At 42.9% G+C, this 16998-nt stretch overlaps 1 protein-coding gene across 2 annotated transcripts in view; it reads right to left on the bottom strand.

The window, feature by feature from the left end:
* Positions 1–267: 267 nt before the first annotated feature.
* LOC309568718 (transmembrane protease serine 4-like) overlaps positions 268–16998 on the bottom strand; it is an 89922-nt gene continuing 73191 nt past the window's right edge. For both annotated transcript variants that reach the window (XM_082274463.1, XM_082274464.1), the window contains 4 exons: positions 11195–11293; positions 9482–9618; positions 2013–2168; positions 268–848 (listed from right to left, as the gene is read on the bottom strand). In XM_082274463.1, coding sequence (XP_082130589.1) covers positions 828–848; positions 2013–2168; positions 9482–9618; positions 11195–11293 — 413 coding nt within the window. In that variant the 3' untranslated portion in view covers positions 268–827. The remainder of the gene's footprint in view (positions 849–2012; positions 2169–9481; positions 9619–11194; positions 11294–16998) is intronic.

The following is a 16998-nucleotide window of genomic DNA, read 5'->3' as shown; positions in this document are numbered from 1 at the left end:
GCCTAGGTCAACTGTAAGCATCAACGTATTAGGTTTCTTATTATAATCTTAAGTTTTTATAAAAAAAAAAAACAATTAAAAAAAAAAAAATTATATTTAATGTTTATTCAATATACCATATACAAAATCTAAAATACATTATTTACATGTGCTGAGGATCCACACTGAATTCACCTAGAAGATTTCAGACTGGGCATATACAGGCTTTGGAATTGTCTGGTACCTCTACAATGCAAAATACATTTTATGTAACAAAGTAAAGTGACTGAATGAACTTTGCAAATCACCAACAAATATCTTGTAGGACATATATTAACGTTTAGGAATTAATACACATCATTGATATATTTTGCCATCTTTTCATGTTTGTCCTTCTATAAGCTGGCATACACCATGTTTAAGAGGCTGGTAAATACATCTGCAACAGACCAGTGATCATGGCTCCTATAACTCAGTGAGACCTTCAAAGCACTTCCATACTTTGTAAGCAGTTTGAAGATTGTGACTGTTGTAAACCGGTTTTTGTAGCATATGATAAAATTCAACATGAACATATAAAATAAAATCATAATTACTCTATAGTATTTCATTTTAAGAACATCTGATAAAAAAAAAAAGTTTATATTGCACAGTTTAGTCCATAATGGGTCAAAATGTCATTAATATTCATACTCCTGATATAAAACATGTGAAGATCTGAGGAAACGTCACACTCTGGACCTGCAGAGCATAGGACTTTGATACAGCACATCGGGTTTCTCCATCTGCATCTCCCATCTTCTTTGCAAGTAGAAGGTAGAAGAAATAAATTAAACGGAACCAGTCAATCACCGTGGCTGCAATTCCCTCTGAAAAAAAGAGAAAACAAAAAACTCAACATTTTTAAATAGTTGGAATACTGGCAGCAGCAAAATCAGCTTCATTCAGTGGCTTAAAGCCTCAATCAAGATTTACAATTCTAACTGAATTTCAAATATATGGGAATTTATTTATTAAAGCTGAATATAAAGAGTTTGTTACCCCAACACTTCATATTCCTGATATGTGCCTGCTGTACCATGTACTTGTATGAGAAAGTATCCTGCTCTTTTTTTATTGCTTCCTTTGTAAAATCCCTTGTGTTCCTGCCAGTCCCCTTGCTTTCCTATTAAAAACTGACCACACTAAGCAGAAGAGCACGCTGCAGTCAGTTCTCTAGCTATGCTGGGAATGCCGTGTTCTCTCCTCCAATGATCAGACTTGTCCTGAAACCCCCCCCCCGCTGCTTCTCCTCCCCCTCAGCTGTTATGCAGCTGAGAACAGAGGGGGAAAAAAAAAGGCATTTATAATGTATTTTTAGATCGAAAAAAATAAAAAATGTTTTGGCTTTCATTTCCATTTTAAACTGAATGGGTTGTTTTACAGAGTGATCATGTCCAATCACTTCACAGTTAAAGAATTAAAAAATATATACTGGAGCCATCTTATCTGTTAAAGGATTTGTATTGGTGCCCATTCATTTTGAGATTCACACAGCCCCACCAATAGAGCATAGTCATGCTGGTGACCAGGTTTTCCCTACTGAAGTTAAGCAGTACAGCTAGGTCACCGCCCTGCCCATAGTCTGTTACTGGATAAAGAGCATGCAGTAGTAGACCGATTAGGCCCTCTCTTGGCACTCTATCCCTTCAGCATGGTTATGTTTTGGGACACCCGATTGGCCCAATGTATTGCCCTTCCCTTTACCAGCAATGAGATAGAAAAAGACAGAAATACAGTCAGTTTGTATTTATAATAGTTGCATTTAATATACAGTGGTTATTAAAGAAAATGAGGTCAAAAGTGCCGTTGCTCATAATGACAACCAGAATTTAGTTTTTCCATAAAATAGAAGATGTCTGACTTGATGATCTTGTGTGCTCATTTGCTTTTCTACATTTTTTTTGCATAAGCCCTTTTGTTTAAGGTTTTGTTAGTAAAGCACAAATTACAATTACATCAAAAAACACTTCAATAGCTTAAAATAAAATTACCTTCATTATGGTGGTAATCCATGCTACATATGGTGGGACACTAGTGTATACCCCAGGTTTTCCTGCTCGTGCACACCCATCTCCCCAGCTCACAATGCCATTTTGTTGCCAGAAGGAGTTGGGGCCCAGTGACACCAATGGACCACCACTGTCACCCTGGAAAAAAAGAATAACATTTACTGAAACTTCTCAATCTTTTTCTTAAGGTGAGTTTTCAAAAAATGAGGCAAAGCCATAGTGTTGTAGAAGGCTATGGCATTGGGCTTAATTCACAAAGAGTTATTTTCCTCTATAAAATATGAGATAAAATAACCCAGCATTTTTCAAACATTTTTTGCAATGCACAAAAAAACACTACTAAAATAAAGCTTTAGTTATTTCATCAAAATGTGAGGTATTTCATGAAACCATTCGGTATTTTATCTCATGATGCGATATCCAGTGGAATGAATGCAGTGAAGGATTAAAACCCCTGTCAGTTTTTAGTGCTAATAGAGAGGTAAAATGGTTTAACTTCTTAAGAAACAAGCCCATTTCTGACACTTGTTGCTTACAAGAGATTATCAGTATTTGCTAGAAATTTACTTAGAACCCTCAAACATATATACAGTATCTCACAAAAGTGAGTACACCCCTTAGAGCCGGTTCACACTACCGCGACCAGAAAGTTGCCCCCATGAAGGAGCAACTTTTTAGCGAGACTTGGAAGAGACTTGGAAGAGACTTGTGCACTACTTTGAAGAGACTTTAATGATAGGCGACTTTGTCTGTGGGGAATGCCACGCTAATATTTTTCTTTTTCCTGGAAAGTCTGATCACAGTCACTTGAAAATAGATAAGGATCCAACTTAGGAGCGACTCCCATTGAAGTCTATATGCACAAGTCAGATAGAGGTCGCCTTGAAGTAGTACAGGAACCTTTTCTGAAGTCGGAGCGACTTCAGTAGTGCATATTAAGACGGCTCTCATTCATTTACATTGAATTTGTGATGACAAGAGACTTGGGGCGGCTTGTGTCCCAAGTCGGAGTAGTGTGAACCGGCTCTCACATTTTTGTAAATATTTTATTATATCTTTTCATGTGACAACACTAAAGAAATAACACTTTGCTACAATGTAAAGTAGTGAGTGTACAGCTTGTATGACAGTGTAAATTTGCTGTCCCCTCAAAATAACTCAACACACAGCCATTAACTGGTTTACGACCGCCCGCCGCAGATGTGCTGTGGCAGGCAGCTGCTCCCAGGCAAATCACTGTATATGTATGGCGCTTCTCAAGGAATATAAACATCATTTGTGACAGTAATAGGCAGTGACAGGTATTCTTTATGGAGAGATCTGGGGTCGAAAAGACCCCATACCCCTCCTCTGCACTTCAAATTATTCAATTGAATTCAATAATATTGAATACTGTGGATTTTTTTTAAATCAGCATTGTTGACAGCCGAGTAAACCGGAAGTGAAGTGGCTTCTGAGTTACTACAATGGAAACCCGATCCAAGCCAAATAAAGCTTCGTTCAGGACTCCAGTCAGCCAGCGGACGTGCCAGCTGATCGCTCGAGTCTCCTGGTGTCCACACAAAATATTGACTCTTTGGGCCCAATTTGGATATTTTAACTTAGGGTTGTACTCACTTTTTTCGCCAGCGGTTTAGACATTAATGCCTATGTGTGGAGTTCTTTTAAGGGGACAGCAAATTTACACTGTTATACAAGCTGTACACTCAATACTTTACATTGTAGCAAAGTTTCAATTGCAATTTCTTCAGTGTTACAAGAAAAGATGTAATAAATTATTTACAAAAATGTAAAAAAAAAAAAAATTATATATATATATATATATATATATCACACACTATCTTGCCAAAAGTATTGGGATACCTGCCTTTACAGGCAAATGAACATTATAGCATCCCCAGTCTTAGTCCGTAGAGTTCAATATTGAGTTGGCCCACCCTTTGCCTCCACTGTATAACAGCTTCAATTCCTCTAGGAAGTCTGTCCACAAGGTTTAGGAGTGTGTCTATGAGAATGTTTGACCATTCTTCCAGAAGCGCATTTGTGAGGTCAGGTACTGATTTAGGATGAGAAGGCCTGGCTCGCAGTCTCCGCTGTAATTCATCCCAAAGGTGTTCTATCGGGTTGAGGTCAGGACTCTGTGCAGACCAGTCAAGTTCTCCCATCCCAAACTTGCTCATCCATATCTTTATGGACCTTGCTTTGTGCACTGGTGTGCAGTCATGTTGGAACAGAAAAGGGCCATCCCCAAATTGTTCCCACAAAGTTGGAAGCATGAAATGGTCTTGTTGTGCTGACGCCTTAAGAATTCCCTCCACTGGAACTAAGGGACCAAGCCCAACTCCTGAAAAACAACCCCACACCATAATCCCCCCTCCACCAAATGATTTGGACCAGTGCACAAAACAAGGTACATAAAAGACATGGATGAGCAAGTTTGGGGTGGAGGAATAACTGGCCTGCACAGGATCTGGACCTTAACCCGATAGAACCCCTTTGGGATGAAGAGTGGAGATTGTGAGCCAGGCCTTCTTGTTCAACATCAGTGCCTGACCTCACAAATGAGCTTCTGGAAGAATGGTCAAACATTCCCATAGACACACTCCTAAACCTTATGGACAGCCTTCCCAGAAGATTTGAAGCCATTATAGCTGCAAAGGGTGGGCCAACAATATTGAACCCTACAGCCTAAGACTGGGATTTCATTAAAAGGTTATGTGCGTGTAAAGGCAGGTGTCCCAATACTTTTGGTAATATAGTGTACACACACACACACACACACACATTGTGTGTGTGTGTGTATATATATATATATATATATATATATATTATATACACACACACACACACACACACACATATACATACATATACACACACACACACAGGAGAATAAAAGTGTTAATCATATAGGAGAAATATATTTTTTAAAGTACAAACAACAGCAGCAGAAACATGACACATGTATTCCATCTTCGCATTCTCTGTACAGTGTGACCCATATTAAGTAAAAAAAAAAAATGCAGCTTCAGTATTTTATTAACAGCAGGTGTTTTAGAAAGTGTACAGTACTCCTGTTTAGTAGCAAAAAAAGACTAAGGTAAGGCTTAATAAGTTTGCCCAAAAAAGAATCCTAAATTCTAAAATGATCTGGTAAGGCTTCATCCAGATGGGTGTTGACAACTGTTCTGCGTGCAAGTCACGTTGATATTGCATCCTACCTGAGCTGCATGTAGGCAGCCTACAGGCGCATTTTCGGAGCCAACGGGCTCCTTTCTTAGTTTACACAAGTGGGCGGATCTCCACACTCGATCCCCGACGATCGGGGAAGAGCGGCGGTGATCACCGCCGCTCCTCCCCTGGCCCGACTCCCGCTGTGACTAAATACAGCGGGAGCGAGCCTCCGGGGGCGCGCGCGCGCCGCCGAGAGAGGGGAATGTCTGGTGACATAGGTCTACGTCGCCAGACGATAACGAGCCACTGTGCCACAGTAGCAGCACAGTGAGCAGTGGGCAAGTGGTTATCCCTTGATAGATAACCACTTAAGGACCAAGCCTATTTCTGACACAGGTTGTTTACAAAGTAAAATCAGTATTTTTTGCTAGAAAATTACTTAGAACCCCCAATTATTATATATAATTTTTTAGCAAAGACTCTGGAGAATAAAATGGCTGTTGCAATATTTTTTGTTATGCGGTATTTGCGCAACCTGTCTTTCAAATGCAATTTTTTTGGAAAAAATACATTTTGCTGAATTTAAAAAAAACTAAAAACAGTAAAGTTAGCCCAATTTTTTTGTATATTGTGAAAGATTATGTCACGCAGAGTAAACACATACCTAACATGTTATGGTTTAAAATTCCACACACTCCTGGAATGGTGACAAACGTGAAAATCTCCATAGGAGACGCTTAAAAATTTTTGGTCCTGGCAAAAAGTTTTTCTAGTTATTTTTTTTCTCCAGATTTTTTTCCTGTGTGATCTACAAGCAACTAAGCGGAATCTGGGCGACAGGCTGGATATATAAATCCAGTGGTCACCCTAGCTGGGGAGCGAGCGTGCACAGACCCCAGCTCCGCGCTAGGTCGGCCGCGACATAGTCCCACTGGACGGTGACTGATCCTGCGAGTTAAACGTCTCACCAGGTCACACACGACCGAGTCTATGCTCGAGTCGCAGCGTTCCTATTGACAGACAGCTCCCCCACTTCGGTGGAGAGGGGTTCTGTCAGGAGATGGTGCCTGCCTGTTCCAGGTATGGGGAGTAATTTTTCTCCCATCTCCCCTGGCGGGTTTTGGGGTGGACGCGGGTCCCTCCTTAGGATGGTCAGACCCCTGGGTTTCACCTCTGTCCTCTCACCCCCACCTTTCCTGTCCCCCTACCCCTCCCCCCTCACTTACTGGGACTATGGGGCGCTTGAACCTACTGCCAGGAGTTGGGACCAGCGTTCGGTCAATGGTGGGGGCGGGGGTGCGCCGCCGGCGACCAGACGATCAACTGTGCGGGGGGGGGCTTACCCGTCACTACCTGGGCCCCCATCCTGTCATTTCTGTCCAGGAGGCTGGGGTGTCCCCTTGAGGGTCCCCAGAAGCTCCGCAGGCCATGCGGGGCCACCATTTTCTTAGCCCATGTGCTGAGAAAGATCAGTGGCCATTTTACGGTGGATACCCATTGAAAATCACTGGCGGCCATGTTTTTTGGAACTATCAAGGGTCAAGTTTCAGCCTTGGCAGTTTTTTTCCAAAGGCCATTAGCCTCCCATTCTCTGGTGCGTAGCTTTATCCAGGGGGTGCGACGCTTAGCTCCTCTGGTGCGACCTCCGTTGCCACCTTGGGATCCTAATTTAGCGCTGTCGGTTCTCCAGAAACCTTCCTTTGAGAATATTCGGGAGATTCTCCTGCTTACCTTATCCCAAAAGGTGGCCTTCTTGGTGGCTATTACTTCTGAGTGCAGGGTGTCAGAACTGGCAGCGTTGTCCTGTCGTTCTCACCATCTGGTGGTTCACAGGGATAAAGTGGTGCTTCGTCCAGATCTGTCCTTCCTTCCGTAGGTGGTTTCCAGTTTCCATTTAAATGAGGACATGGTGTTACTTTTCTTGTGTCCTAAGCCTAAACATCCTAAGAAATTTCCACTGCATACTTTAGATGTGGTTTGGGCAATCAGGTTGTACTTGGTGACTGAGTCAGATTCGCTCTTTGTTCTCATAAATGAACCAAAGAAAGGGCTGCCTGCATCGGCTGCGACTATTTCCAGATGGATCAGACAGACGAATGTGCAGGCTTATTCAATTAAGGGTCAGGTTCCATCTTTCCCTGTTAAGGCGCATTCTACTCGGGCACTTAGTGCTTCCTGGGTCTTCGCCATCAGGCATCTGTGGTTCAGGTTTTCAAGGCGGCTACCTGGTCGTCTGTTCATACATTCACAAAGTTTTATGAGGTGGATGTGCTGGCATCTGCGGATGCCTCCTTTTGCAGCAAAGTTTTGCAGGCTGCCTTTTAAGGGTGTTTTTGGTCTCCCTTGAGGGTGTTTAATGTTTTTTTCAGGTGGGTCTCATCTTGTTGTTCTGATAAATCCTACATTACCTGGTTGGCTGTGGTTCAGCCTTGGGGAATTATCTTCTGCTGTTCCCACCCCTCATGTTTTAAAGGCACTGCTTTGGGTCGTCCCTACGGTTATGAAAAACAGACTGCGTCCCGTCAGTGAACGATAGAGAAAATTGGATTTTTGTCTTACTGTAAAATCTTTTCTCTGAAGTTTATTGACAGACGCAGTACCTGCCCCTCTATTTTGAGTTGGGTTGGTATTATTTCTCTGACACTGCTTTGTTACAAAACTGACATCCTATAGCAGAGAGAAGGGATATACCCCCCTGGGACTGCCCATAGGCGTAGCCAGAACTTTTTTTCTGCCTAGTGTCCTACTCCTATAGGGGGGCAGTATAACCCTACTGTTATGAAGAACAGAGACTGCGTCCATCAATGAACTTCAGAGAAAAGGATAAAAGGATTTTACGGTAAGACAAAAATCCAATTTTTTGAATACTGATCCTTTTTTTAAATCGGCGCTGTTGACAGCTGAGTAAACCAGCTTCCGGGTTACATGATCGAAGACGAAACCAGCTACGTTCGGGACTCTAACCAGCCGGCCAGTGGGACGGGAGACCCGGTCAGAGTGGCAGAAGGAGGAGCGGGTGTCCCCATCGGTCATCTCCAGAAGGCCGACTGCCGGCTCTAAAAAACGGTACCGGGGTAATACCTGTAGCTGCAGGCATCACCCCGGTACAACCAGTTCTTCAAGTTGACTTACAGGTACGTTGGTTTGTGGGAAGTGGTTATTTATGGACTTTATGAATACTTCAAGGTACAAAAACAGCCCAAAGTTTCAGGGACCAGAATGATTCCCCCTTCTTTAGGGCTAGAAAACAGGCATGAACGTTTTAAAAAGCCAAATATCATGTATAAAATGTAACCACGGACACTGTTTTTCAAGAGTCACCATTGACTCCAACTCCACCAGTCAGCCTCCACTGGACCTCTGGGTTCAGCCACACTTTTTGGTTCCCCAGGCCGACTGCCTGTGACCACCTTCCACAGCTTCAGAAGAGGAGACAGCCGTCACCCTCCTTCTGGGACTTGGCTTCCCGCCCAAAGACTCCCTGTCACATGTGTCCTTGGCCTTTATAGCACATCCCAGGATGCACCACTGTCTGTGCCAACCCACTGAGACCGCTACAAAATCCTGTTTGTCACTGGCTGGGTTTCGTCCACTGTCCAACAGGCCTCCCTATTGGACACAGTGGGGACACTCCCTCAGCCCAGATGAATCACACATTGGACACATGCAACAGACCTAACTAGCAGATTCTGCTCCATGTGAAGCAGGGAGCACATACATTTAGCCTGCTGCTCAGCTGTTAAGCAGACAGGTGCTAGGTAGACAGAATAGCTTTTTGCTCTTAACTAGGAGGGTGCTACATAACCCTGCATTAAAATGCCATTTTCAGTGCTGTGATTATTAGACTGACAATTACACAGTCATGCAATTATGTACCCAATTGAACATTTTTTTATTTAAAGTGGCATAAAAAAAAAAGTATTTTTTTCCCAAAATGGAAAAAAAAAAGGTTAAAACATATCCTCTATGTGCAGGAGTGGTCCCTTACCTCCCCTTTTGCAGCCCCCCCACCAGCATTGCCCACTCCTCCCTCCTCAGGGTGCCATCACAGCAAGTGGCTGTGCTTTCTACAGGAACTAATAACTGTATTGTGTGTATTTAATTTACAATTTTTCATAGCTTCAATAAAAGAACAGAAAATGTATATATACATTATATACATAATACACACATACCCCCCTACACTGATGATTTCTATGCCAATTGATTATGGTGTCATTTTCTGGATACACAAAAAAGCAGAGAACACAATCAATGTACTGTTTTTAGCAGGATACCTGGCAGGTGTCTTTTCCTCCTTGAGTTTGACCAGCACAAAGCATGGTGTATAAGATTTGGCCAAAGTACTCTTGGTTGCATACATTGTTGGGGATCAAGAAAACAGTTACTCCCTGCAGTGTAGAGGCCAAGGCACCTGAAATCAGATACAATGCGTAAGTGCAGAAGGAACCAAGTCTTGTCTATGAAGCATTACGGGAAATGCAAGGTAACTTCTATTTGAAAGATTATCCTAATAAAGTCGGACAGTATCATTGGTCACATCAATTAAATAACCAATTATCATTAATAAACTGAAAGCCACAATATAATTGATCTATTGATTTTTAGGACTTATGTATGTAAAGCCAAACTATTTTTGGATGTTTTTGCATGCAACACAATCTGTGAATGGGGAGAGTCTGATGAACGACAAGCCTCTCTTCCTCATTCACAGTTTGTTACATGCAGTGTAATCAATGAATGGGCTTTTCTCAATGGAGGAAGCAAGGGCCTGTGGATCTTTTTTGCTGCAGTTTATGAAGGACTCAGAGTTATTAACTCCCTCAGTGCTAAAAGTTAAGCAGCAGAAAAGGACCTGTCATACCTCCACCTGTTTGACACTTGTGGGCAGTGCCAGGACAAGAACATTCAGTGCCCAGGGCAAAAACGTTAGACTGTGCCCCCCCCCCTTCATTATATGTGCTATGAGGGGGAGAGAGCACAACCCGCACCTCCTCCTGGCTCTCTCCTTGCCGCTTCAAGCACTGGGCTGACAGAAGTAGTGATACCACTGTCACTATTCCTGTCAGCTGTATAGCAGATGGAACTAACAGCACCCCCAACCCTACAATATGCACTGCGCCAAGGGCAGCTGCCCCTTCACTCAAGTAAACAAATTTTCAATTGGCTCCACCCCCCTCCCTCTCACAGGGTTCGCTTTTTTAACTTGTTTTGCTGCAGCACAGCACTTCCTTGTTTTCTCACCTAGATGAGAGAGTCATTGTGGCCCTTGTAGCCAATTACGGCACATGCGGGCAGCTGGAATCCATGTGCTGGTTTCAGTGCTGGGGCAAGGTCACCCAGCGCCCAGGGTAAAGATGCCAAACTGCGCCCTCCCCTTCCCTTAGGGTTAGGGTCAAGGTGCCCCCATCCAGGCAATAAACTATTGCACCCAGGGCAGCCGTCCCTCCTGCCCACCCCTAGTCCCAGCCCTGGTTGGATCCAGCTGTAAACATGTGGTGTTTTTTGCACACGCAAATGCAGGCCTTCAATCACAGCATTTCTGTGCATGCGTGGTAAACCACCTGTGTGCGTGCAAATGTGCCGAGAGTCTCTCCTGGATTACGAAGGCTGGGCAGTGCCCTTCAGCACATCTGCACATGCACCAGATTATTAGATATGATGGAGCCGCAGGAGAGGGGCAGGACCAATGGTAAAGGGCACTGAAGTTCCTCTTTAAGCCTCTTCCTTACAGTCTTCTACACAGGACAAGTGCTCTGGGAGGGAAACCGGGTGAACTGTACTGCTGAAAGAAAGACTTCAACAATTTTCTTCTATGAATGTCAAGGATAGCTATAGCTTCAGATTGCACAAGCTAGTTGAATATAAAAGCTGTAGTAATGTTCCTAAAGGAAGCTATTGCGACAGGAAATAAAGAAGTCTCAGCTATTTTTATGAAACCTGAAATACAAGAAACAAACTATTAAAGTATTCAGAATAATTGCACTTACCACCTCCTTCCACAGTGTGACCCCAGCCTGTAACTGTTAAAGGGGCACCTGCTTGCAAGACGCTATCAAATCCTGGAAGACAAACAGGCTGCACGGTAGCTGAGAGAATAAGAAAAAAAAAAAAAAAAAACGTGTGAGCTAAATATTAAAATGAACCACAGGAAGCAACCATTAAAAGAGAAGTATGGACAGGTATACTCACCTAGGTGGATGCAGGAGAAGTACAGCCAAAATAGCATTGGCTGTACTTCTTCTCAAAGAATAACTGCCCTTTTAAAAACACATTCGGTCTTTAAAGAGGTTGTAAACTCAATTTTTTTTTTCAACCTGAAAGAGAAACCCATAATGAGCTAGTATGCATCGCATACTAGCTCATTATGAAATACTTACCTTAGAACGAGCCCCCGCCGTGCCGCTCGCTTACCTCTATGACGGGCGACATGTTCAGTCGCCCGTCTTCCGGAATCACAGCATCCGGCCATCTGATTGGCCGGAGCCGCGGGAGCCGACGGTCACGGCACGGGGCTCTGATGGAACGCCACCAGCGGCCGTTCCTTCAGAGCGCATGCGCCAGTGATGTCACTGGCTGCATGTAAGGTAAATATCTCCTAAACGGTACATGTTTAGAAGATATTTACAGTACCTATAGGTAAGCCTTAGCATAGGCTTACCTTTAGGTACAACTTGCAGAGGAGGGTTTACTTCCTCTTTAATATACACTATATTACCAAAAGTATTGGGATGCCTGCCTTTACATGCACATGGACTTTAATGGTATCCCAGGCTTAGCCTGTAGGGCTCAATATGGAGTTGGTCCACCCTTCGCAGATTTAACAGCTTCAGGTCTTCTGGGAAGGCGGTCAACAAGGTTTAGGAGTGTGTCTCTTGGAATGTTTGACCATTCTTCCAAAAGTGCATTTGTGAGGTCAGGCGTTGATGTTAGATGAGACGGCCTGGCTCGCAGTCTCCGCGCCAATTTATCCCAAAGTTGTTCTATCAGGTTGAGTTCAGGCCAGTCAAGTTTCTCCATCCTAAACTCGCTCATCAATGTCTTTATGGACCTTACTTTGTGCTCTGCTGCGCAGTCATGTTGGAACAGGAAGGGGCCATCCCTAAACTATTCCCACAAAGTTGGGAGCATGAAATTGTCTTTGTATGCTGACGCCTTAAGAGTTCCCTTCACAGGAACTAAGGAGCCAAGTCAAACCCCTGAACAACAACCCCACACCATAATACCCCTTCCACCAAATGATTTGGAACAGTGCACAAAGCAAGGTCCATAAAGATATGGATGAGCCAGTTTTGGGTGAAGGAACTTGACTGACCTGCAAAGAGTCCTGACCTCAACCCGAAAAAGAGTACCTTTGGGATGAATTAAAGCGCAGACTGGGAGTCAGGCCTTCTCTCCAACATCAGTGCCCGACCTCACAAATGTGTTTCTGGAAGAATGGTCAAACATTCCCATAGACACACTCCTAAACCTTGTGGACAGCTTTCCCAGAAGACTTGAAGCGGTTATAGCTGCAAAGGGGGGACCAACTCAACATTGAACCCTACAGTCTGGGAAAATCCCTGTAGTCAAAATACTATAGCGCAGCAGGGGAGATGCTTTTATCCACATTGATTGTGTGTGTGAATGTGTGAATATGGACAAAAAAACACTCCCCTTGTATACCCAACTTTGGTCTTGCGGTTTGTTATTTCCACTGATTACACGAGTGCATTGCAGAATTCATGATTTATGGCTCCTGGCAGTTAAGACATTGAGGCCAATATACTAAAGGCACATAGGCTGTTCACTTTGCAAGGGAATTAGCCCCAGACCTTAGTGAACGAGGTGAAGCTCTGATGACTTCCATCATGCAATCATGAAACTTAAAATTCATTTTTTTTTGTTTCCTTGCACTCAAGTTGGATATTCTTTGCAAAGTGAAACTCTACCACATTTTCTAACCTCGGAGATAAAGTTTCTTTGCAAAGGGAACAGGCTACTTGCCTTTAGTAAATTAACCCCATTGAATCAAACTGAATATTTAGCAGATGTCTTCCTCGTTTGCACTACATATATGCAGTTACTGTGCAGAAGTAAGGCCCCTTTCACACATGCTGTCCGTTTGTCCGTTTTTTCATCCATCCGTTGACGGATGAAAATCGGACATCAATGCATCCGATAACATCAGTTTTCATCCGCTTCCGTCAATGTCCGTAATAAATGCCCTATTTTACATCCGTCAAAAAAACGGATCGGATGAAAAACAGATGCAAACGGACAAATGGTCCGTTTTCATCCGTTTTTGTATTGGTAGTGGATGTAAAAAAGAAAACGGATGGAAAAACGGATACATTTTGACGTGACTGAACTGATGAACTGAACGGACCGTATGGGTCCTAAAGAGGTTGTATGTAAGCAGGGTCTGGGTTTACAATGACAACTCTAAAATAATAGAGAAAGAAGAGGCTGAAAGACAGCCATACATGGATTGAAATTTGGTCAGGTCAACCACAAAAAAGTTAGGAAAGGTCACTACACAGGTTCATTATTTAAAACCTAGGTGTGAAACATGCTTAAACATACCAATGGAAAGGGGGAGCCGCTGTTCTTTGTAAAGGCCATGGAAGTAGTTTATTGATCCATTAGGTGCACTGACATATGAACATCGACCTCTAGCTCTAACACATTTTACTCAACCAAAGAGCTTAGTTGTAGAGTGGGGAATGCTGTATGGGAGGACACATTTATTTTACCTTAACACAAAAACACCCGCACCCAGCAGGAGTCAGAAAAATGAAGCTATCAGAGAGGTCAGTGTGTACACCAACAGTCAAACTTTTGATGGTTAAATTAGGCGTTAATTTGGTCAGTATGTAAATAGATACAAAATACCTTTTGTTTTCTCACAAAACACCCAATATACATATACTGAATTATTCCAGTGCATTCAACAACTAAATTTGTGTCCATGCAGACATCCACAGTATTCACAAATACATTTATGGGTGCGGTGAAAGTACGGTGCCCTACCACTGTGTGAAATGGGTTTTGTATCACCCAGGGTTCTCATCTAGGCAGGTTGAGGGGCCCCAGGGAGCTTGTCTCACATGGAGGAAACTGGTGTTTCAACAGTGGTCTTTCGACACACCAATTGTGTAGGTGTGTGCAGGGTTTTTATTAGAGACATGACTATGATCCACGCCGGCCAATAGAGGTGGTCTCTGCCCAGGAGTCTGGGGGGTTTCTACCAAGGAGATTGACAGGAGCCAGTACAGCAAGGAGCTGCTGGGAGTATGCACAGAGTTCGTATGGAAAGACTGTCTGGAGGAGACAAAGGGCCTAAAGTGTGAGGCCAGAGCAGCAGCGCTGCAAGTTTAAGCCAGAAAGCTGAAGAATAATTTGTTTTTGGCTGAGAAATGTGAAAAAAACAACAAAAAAAAAAAAAAAACACCCCTGTGAGGGAAAACCATGTGATTTCGTAAATGTTTTAACCACTTGCCCCCAAATCACGTACCTAGTACGTCATTTGACTTCAAGTGGTTGTAGCTGCAGGCTTCAAGTGGTTGCAGCTGCAGGCCTTACCCCGGCACAGTTTTTACAACCAGAGCAGCTAACCAGCCGCTCAGTTGTTATTACAATCAGCGGGAGGGGGCGTACCCAAGCCCCCCCCCCATCGCGCCTACCGCTGCTCGCTCGGGCACATCCACCGGCTAGTCAGAGACCTAAAGAAAGCCGGGTTAGTCTTTGATTGGGTCGCCGCTATGACATGACATCACTTCCGGTTTACCAACAACTTAACGATGCCATTTTTTGAAAATCAAAAGTATTTAAAAACGCAGATCTTTTGAGTGCAGAGAAGGGATTTGGAGTCTTATGGATGCCAGATCCCTCTATAAAGGTTACCTGTCACATGCCTATTGCTGTCACAAGGATGATTACATCCTTGTGACAGCAATAAAAGTGTTTAAAAAAAAAAAAATTTGAAGCAACAATATAAAAATTATCTAAAGTAAAATAATAAAAAAAAAAAATGTTTTAAAGTGTCCTCGTCGCACTAGACCTTTGTACATCTAAAGTGGTAACCTGTAAAAGCCTTTACAGTGTCACCTATCGATAAGTAAAATTTACGTTTCTCGCCGTTGTGCAGGCCTGTGCAATTTTAAAGCGGGATATGTTTGGTATCTATTTACTCGGCGTGACATCATCCTTTATATTTTACAGAAAAAATGGGTTATGTATTGTGTTTTTGTGCATTCAAATTTTAAAAAGTGTATTTTTTTTCCCCAAAAACTGCGTTTGAAAAAACGCTGCACAAATACCGTGTGACATAAAAAAATTGCAAAACCTACCAATTTATTCCTCAGGGCAGGGGTCTTAAACTGGGGGCTTTCCAGCTGTTGCGGAACTACAAGTCCCATCATGCCCATAAAATGTCAGCCTTGCAATGCCTCATGGGAATTTTAGTTCTGCAACAGATTGAGGGCCACCAGTTTGAGACCCCTGCTCTAGGGCCTCTGTTTTTAAAAAAAATGTATAATGTTTGGGGGTTCCAACTAAATTTCTAGCAAAAAAAAAAAAAAACACAGGTTTTGACATGAAAACAAAAAAGTGCCAGAAAATTCCCGGTCTTCAAGTGGTTAAAAAAATGTAAGCAAGTGGCCGGTTCCTCAATGCTCTACCATATGAAGTTGGTTCCTACAGTTCATACATGTCTATATACATATAATTCTATTTGGGGAAAAAAAAAACTAAAACTTTTTTTTTCTGGTGGGCCTGCCTGTGTTAATGTTTTGATTGCCAGTTTATATGCTGAACATCCCTTGTAGCTTATTAAGGCCCAGTTCACACTGGTGCGACATGGGATCCGACTTGTGAGAGCACAAGTCGCACGACATGTCAAATTCAATGTTTCCCTAGGAGAGCCGTCTTAACTGACCTCACACAAGTTGCTCCAACTTTAGAAAACTGTGCGACTTCAATGCCATAGAGTGTAAAAAGTCATATTAAGTCGGATCAAAGTCGGACTGAAGTTGCAGGGCAAAGTTGGATTGGAAGCTGTGCAACTTTCATGCCAGAGCAGTGTGAACCTGGGCTTAAACAGGCTCCTGCTGAATGCAGGTGCTTTGTATTAAGATGAAAGTATCTTCCCGTCCTGCATTACCCACTCCAGGATTGGGCACTTTGTTAGGTGAAATACATTCAAGACTGGTGGAGCAGGTGATTAGGTAAGTGCACTGAATGGATCAATAAACCTCTATATGTCTCTGATGACGTCAATTGATGACGAAGCGTGTAAGCCGGAGCCCTACGTCGGACAACAGCATACTTGTAAGCCGCGGACCGCTTGTATGATGTACACATGCCTTTTGAACTCTTCTTATGTAAGTGCAATATGAATCGATTAATTGTCTTATTTGAACGTACGCACCATCAAAGTCTTTTATTCTGAGGTGTTATTTTCCTGTGAGAAGTGGGCAGTTCTATTGTTTCATCCATATCCAGTGTTTGATTGAAATCTGCTCGTGGTGACCACTCTATAAACATGAGGGTCAAATTGATCTGGTAAGCGGTTTTGATTTACCACGTAGTAATTAATGAAGCAATTCCATCCTTTTTCACTGGTATTGGATGACTTCTCGCATCAACCTTTATTATGGACTTTTGTTGACTATGATTAACAATTTATTTTATGGACTGTGATTAACATGTTAACTATTAGCGCTGCCTCTCGTATAAATAAACCTCTATAACCTCAATAGAATACCACAAAGTGCAGCACAACCATATATCATGCAATATAAATCAATAAATC

Source organism: Pelophylax lessonae (assembly GCF_965119305.1).
Source record: "Pelophylax lessonae genome assembly, chromosome: 12".
Classification (NCBI taxonomy): domain Eukaryota; kingdom Metazoa; phylum Chordata; class Amphibia; order Anura; family Ranidae; genus Pelophylax; species Pelophylax lessonae.
The sequence above is the reverse complement of the archived record's forward strand: the minus strand, read 5'-3'. Positions and strand labels throughout refer to the sequence as shown.